The following is a 6,000-nucleotide window of genomic DNA, read 5'->3' as shown; positions in this document are numbered from 1 at the left end:
TGTGTACGTTTAGATACCTACACAGGGGTAAGAATATTTTTAAGGGGGCGGGGGGGTCAATAATTTCAGAAACCTTTTATATCAACTATTTACCCCCCACTTTCTATCACTTTTTGGACTTCTGCAAGCCTCTTAGTATTTTGTTGTTAGGCCAAATGTGCAGCCTTCGTCGTTAAGTTATTCTAGTTTTACTGTAGTTTATTAACATTGGTAATCATGTATGTTGAAATTATTTCACACCGTACGTAGCCAAGTGCCAAATCGGCATGTCATCAGAACATAAGATTCATGGTTGATATTAAATTGTATTTGTATATTAAACATTCATAGAAAAAAATCTCCTAAATTAAAACCATCGCATGAAGTACCAAAATACATACAGTGATACCTCGGTTCACGAACGCTTCGGTTCACAACAACTCGGTTCACGAACAGAAAATTTCATAAAAATATGCTCCGGTTCACGAACTCCGCTTCGGTTCACGAACAGGAGCCGCGGCCATTTTTATGCTAATTCCAGGCTGTCACATGGTCGTGACTTCCTGTAGGAAGATCGTGGAGAGAAGCAGAGACACAGAAAGAAGCACTGAGTACTGTGAAGACACTTTTAGTGACTTTTTGATTTTTGGTGTGCTTTTTAGCACATACAGTACTGTACTACTGTACTGTACAATACTGTACTTACTGTATTGTACAGTTCACCCGTTTGAGTGCTTACTGTCTCCCACCCGCCTCCCACCTGCCTTCCTCCATGCCAGAAGTCATCTCAAGCAAGGTTAGTGTTCTCTCTTTATACATTACTATACTGTACAGTATTACAGTAATGTGTATTGTCATTTGTTTAATATTTTTGTGCTTCAAAAACCAAAAAAAAAGGTCAGAACGGATTAACCGAATTTACATTGAACCCTATGGGAAAATGTGCCTCGGTTCACGACCAATTCGGTTCACGACCAGTCAGTTCACGAATTAAGTTCATGAACCGAGGTATCACTGTATTTGGAATGAGTCTTGTAAAGAGATATGCCTTCGCCAAAGTTATTATAGCAACAGGAAAACGTTCTAAATACAGTATCACTAATGTCAAACATAACATCCGTAAAGGAACATTCCCCAGGAGACCCAAAATAAAAACCAAAACAATCCTGTCCTTCTCTGCTCTTAAAAATAAACGTGTCTATAAATGCAAAATCACACCACAATTACTGGAGCTTAAACATTTCTCTCCTGAACAAATACAGAAAAGTACACATTTACAGTAGTAAAAAAAATACATTCTTCCAAAACATCCCTGCACCAGAAGCATTGGTTAAAGTTCAGTGTTTATTATGCACCCAACTTAAAGATGCGGACCCACGTATTACAAATTACACTTTGACCAGGAAAATTATGCAATTGGAATATTTATTCAAAACCAAACAAGGCATATACTGTAATACTGTTTGTTATAGAACATTAATTTTACCTTCTAAATGAAGGCAGAAACATTCAAGACTCCAATTTATGTAGGTGAAAGGCAGCCTTATGTGCAACATGGCTACACATCACAACAGAAAATTCCCCTTTAACATAACTTTTAAGAGTTACTCTCAAATGACCGACTTGCATACATTGAATGCCTAGTGCTTCACATACGAACCCAAAAGTGCCACAACACTCACGTGAGTGAAGACTCTACTGCTACATAAATTGGAGTCAAATAGATTTAGAACTATACAGTACAACCCCAGAAAAATATATCACATACAGAGAAAGGCATTTGTGATCAAAACAGTCATCAATTATCAGCACTCATTGGGAATGTTGTGCTCAAATCATGCACACACATGCCCTAGTATAAACACTTGTAGCAGGTACAATGCTGAATGGCTTGCAGGAAATACGAAGACATTTTATGACTGAAGGTCCAAATCGTAAAGTAAATGTCTCTCAATGTTACACAAATTCAAGACAAGTTAATCTCTTACAGATACTTCAAGTGCCGGGTGTGTGCATAGGCATTTTGATTTAATAAAACCTCGGTTAAACACGTAGGCTTTCGCGACTAATATCATCCATAGACGTTTTTTTGGGTTAGATCGTGTAAATATTTATAACCTGTTAACCCGTTTACAAGAAAGCTTTTGTAGGCTAAAAGAGTCATGCACCAATGATACGACTCCAAGTAAATATTGATATTCAGGCAATTCCCAAAGAGTTCAAAGAGCTATAGTTCTCCCACAATAATATATGCTCATTATTTCAGTTTGAGCCACCCAAGATAACTTGAACAGGTAGTTCCTTAGATGTGGTAGGGCTGCAAGTCAGGCTTAGATGGATCTATGTATAGGCATCTTCAAGTGAAGAATACGAGCCATTACAAAAATATATCAATTCATAATTGTCCCAAGGGGATTACCCGATTTTTGCAATGCCAAATTAAAAATGTTATAATTATGGCTGAACATTTTGAGAGGCCGAGCATATGCGCCATCAGAGAAGCCAGCATCATGGGCAGAGAAGCCAGCAATGAAAGAATATTTATGACATTTCAGCGGGCAAATCTCAAGAAAGCGACACACATTGCACCTGTCGCTAGCCTTCATCAGCAGTTTGACATTTTCAATACAAGCCTCTCTTATTCCATAGCTAAGAGAACACAAAATACAACTTCATTCAGCCAGACTATATCGGTTGCAAACTAGAGGCCAAGAGTGATGGAATGAGGAATTATGAACGGCCAACTCAGACATTCGTGCTGGAGTCTTGCATTTCCCATCTATTTCTCTTTGGAATACCTGGAAAAAAGAAAAGTTGTAATCAAATAATTATCAAGTCACTGTCACAGTATTGTACTTATTATTTCCATACACAAACCTGTCCTTAAGAGGCTTTTACCTCCTAAGAAAGCTACCCATCTTAAACATCTGCTTGTGTTGAAGACTGCAAGTCCACATCCTGGTTAGGGGTCTATTTGGCCATTCATCTTTTTTGGGGTCTAATTAGTGCCACCGTGGGAAGTCAACAGTGGTTGTCCAGTGGACTGACGGTCTTTGCCATGAAGTTGTCAGTGGAAGTATGCAATATACATAAAAAGTTGATAAAAACTAACACATTTTGTAAAAAAGCTAGTGGAAGTCATTTCAACAGATTAACTACCAAATTTACCCATTTCAAATACATGCTGCATGTATTTTAAATCAAACTTACCCACATGCTGCATGTATTTTAAATCCTGGTGCTTTTCAGAGAGGGTTCTAACTTGTGTATTTCTAGGCTAATTGAAATGAGGGGCAACTGTATTTAAAAAAAAAGAACTTCCAATCAGTCGATATAACTTCACAAATCATTATTCGCAATTAAAACCCCTCATAAATGTACCACACCTGTTTGCCAACTGTGCTGCAAGAGACACTAGCTAATACAACTCAGTTTATACATAATTCATTATAACCTGCAAACCATGCAAGGAGTGCAAGTCTAAGATCATTTGGGTAAGAGGAAGCTAGGTGTTAAAAAGGCAAGTTAAAAAAAATGTACTTTCTATTATATGTAAACTTTGCTGTGAACATCCTTCAAAAAGGTTGAAAAATGTCATTTGGAATCCAAAGTCCACTCCTGTCGACTGTCAGCCTTTAACATTCTTAAGCTGAATTACATTATCATAGAAGCCTTTTGGCTGGGCTGCACTATTTTGTATATTATAATAGGGCTTGTGTCCTGTTATTAAGACAATTACAAACAATGATCATTTCAAATTTACCCAGGACTTTGTTCATGGCTTATTCGCTAAAAAATAAATATTTTAAATTGATAACATGGGATATGATTGTACAACTGTTTATTATTAACCACTTTACTTCACCTCATGTCATTTTGCTTTAAACGATTACAGCTAAATAAGTGCGTTAAGACTTAAAAAAGCCTATAATTAATAGTAGCACAATTTTACTTTATGCAACAAGTGGGCAAAATAGTTCATCCTATAAATGAGCATCAACTAATTGTATTAACATTTACTTAAGACAATTGTGAATAATAGAGCAAACGTCCTATAAAAGGAGTAATATAAACACAGGACAAAAAACAAACACCACAACCCACAGGCTCAAAGATACATGTGCAAACATGCATTTGTTCCGTTTATGCTCCAAAGTGCACAACACCAAAGCACACAACCCCAGGTGCAAATCACACACACACGTGCTTGAAGTGCTCCCCAACTCCACCAATTGGATCTTCCATTCCATAATGTGACGGGGGAGGGAGAGCACGGCACACAGCTCAGCGGGCAGGCGCTCGCTCGCTCTACCTGCGCTGGATGGAGGAGGCAGTGGCACGGATGTGTTAGGACCACAGCGCGTTTATACCTGCAGGTGTGAGCACCAAGGCCTGCAGGATGTCGGAAAGGGACACGATGCCCGTCACCACCTCCTTTTCATCCAGTACCACCAGTCGGTGCACCTGCAGGCAAGCCAACGACCAGGCTGCATCAAACTTCCCTTAGGCGGTCGCGTGTGTCATGGTCCTAAAATAACCAATATTCATTTCAGAACTTTGAGACACAATTTTATTCAAATATTGCTATTGGACGTGTCATGAGATGAAGAAACACCAGTTTAAAACTCTTCACAGCAAGTCGCAATAACATCTGTCAGAACAACCCTGTGCTAAAACATGAAAAGAGATGGCAGTGCACCAAGCCTGCTCAACCATCTACACTTATTGGATGTCCCCTCACGTGCAAGTTTGTATACATGTCCTCCAATTTAATCCCGAGCAGAAAACATTGATCAACTCTTTAAACATCCCAACAAGACGAGGCGAGGCTTTCCTGAATAAAAGCCCATGATGCCAGCCATTAGTCATGGCCAACATCTGTAGTGGAGTGGTGTCTGAAATGGTCCTGAGCACCCCCCCCCCCCACCCCTCCAATCACCAAACAGCACTGGCCAGCGTAATTACGTCCGACAAAAACAAAGTCCATCCATGATCAACAGGGCACATGGAGAGGCAGTCAGGTGTGAGAGCCAAGAGCAATGCGAGCACCACACCTCGGCCTTGACGATGCGGTCGATGATTGTCTCCAAGCTCTCATGGCGGAAGCAGCGGATTACGCCCTCGAAGTACTGAGAGCGGTGTCGCAACGCCTGTGTCACCGTGATGTCCAGGTTGTTGTAGGTCTTCTCCGCTGCCATATTCTTTCATGAACCGACAGAGGACCAACACCAATGACATTAGGCCTAGGCTATGTATGTGCTGTCGCTACAAAACCAGCACGATGACCAGGAGATGCCAATATTTTATATACTTCAATAGAAACGCCTTTTCATTCTGGGATTGTAATGCCTCGAGAAAATGCAGGTAAATGCGTTTAAATTGGGTATTACTTGTTCGAGGATTATAAAAAAAACATTTATTTTTGATGACAAAATGACCACGTAAAAAACAATAACAATTTGACTGCTCCCAAAATAATAGTAAAAAGATTTCTGTACCTGAAATTTTTTTTCAGGCACCAGCTCTAACTAATTTAGATTATCTGCCATTTATCTTATTTGGTGGCATCTTTAATGGAACACAGGAAGGCAAAACTCACAATGACGTCAAACTTCGAGTAGACATCAACAACTTTTCCTATGAAAACAACAGAAATGCACACACAATCACCAACTTGACAGACATCAAGAACTCATTGTCATTTCACTCCGATATTTGTCTCTGCACCGCTGCCCACATAGGGACTTGCATAGGGTGCGGTTTAGTTGAAATAATGAGAGTTTCAGTTTTAGGGTCTTTGGATGCTTATTTTTTTACTGAAAACCCCTTTGGGGCACAGCCAAATAAAAAAAGATGCCCTCAATCATGAGTGTGAGAGAAAGAGCCCAGGAAACAGCACAACATTTAATGAAGGTCTGAATTCTGTGCCAACAATATACCTGTAACAACTGCACAATCGGCAGGTCAAGCTCCAAAAATGCTGCGTTTGGTAACCGCATGTTAGTTGATTCACTTCAAACA

The 6,000-nt window shown here is 39.6% G+C and overlaps 1 protein-coding gene across 5 annotated transcripts in view; it reads right to left on the bottom strand.

Moving 5' to 3' along the window:
* Positions 1-1,387: 1,387 nt before the first annotated feature.
* LOC133345002 (5'-AMP-activated protein kinase subunit gamma-2-like) overlaps positions 1,388-6,000 on the bottom strand; it is a 45,696-nt gene continuing 41,083 nt past the window's right edge. For all 5 annotated transcript variants that reach the window (XM_061555340.1, XM_061555339.1, XM_061555341.1 and 2 more), the window contains 4 exons: positions 5,579-5,616; positions 5,034-5,180; positions 4,350-4,443; positions 1,388-2,777 (listed from right to left, as the gene is read on the bottom strand). In XM_061555340.1, the coding sequence (XP_061411324.1) occupies positions 2,725-2,777; positions 4,350-4,443; positions 5,034-5,180; positions 5,579-5,616 (332 nt within the window). In that variant the 3' untranslated portion in view covers positions 1,388-2,724. The remainder of the gene's footprint in view (positions 2,778-4,349; positions 4,444-5,033; positions 5,181-5,578; positions 5,617-6,000) is intronic.

This window comes from Lethenteron reissneri, chromosome 21 (assembly GCF_015708825.2).
Source record: "Lethenteron reissneri isolate LAM-NWPU_2019-01 chromosome 21, ASM1570882v1, whole genome shotgun sequence".
NCBI lineage: Eukaryota > Metazoa > Chordata > Hyperoartia > Petromyzontiformes > Petromyzontidae > Lethenteron > Lethenteron reissneri.
This window is presented reverse-complemented; position numbering and strand designations above follow the sequence as displayed.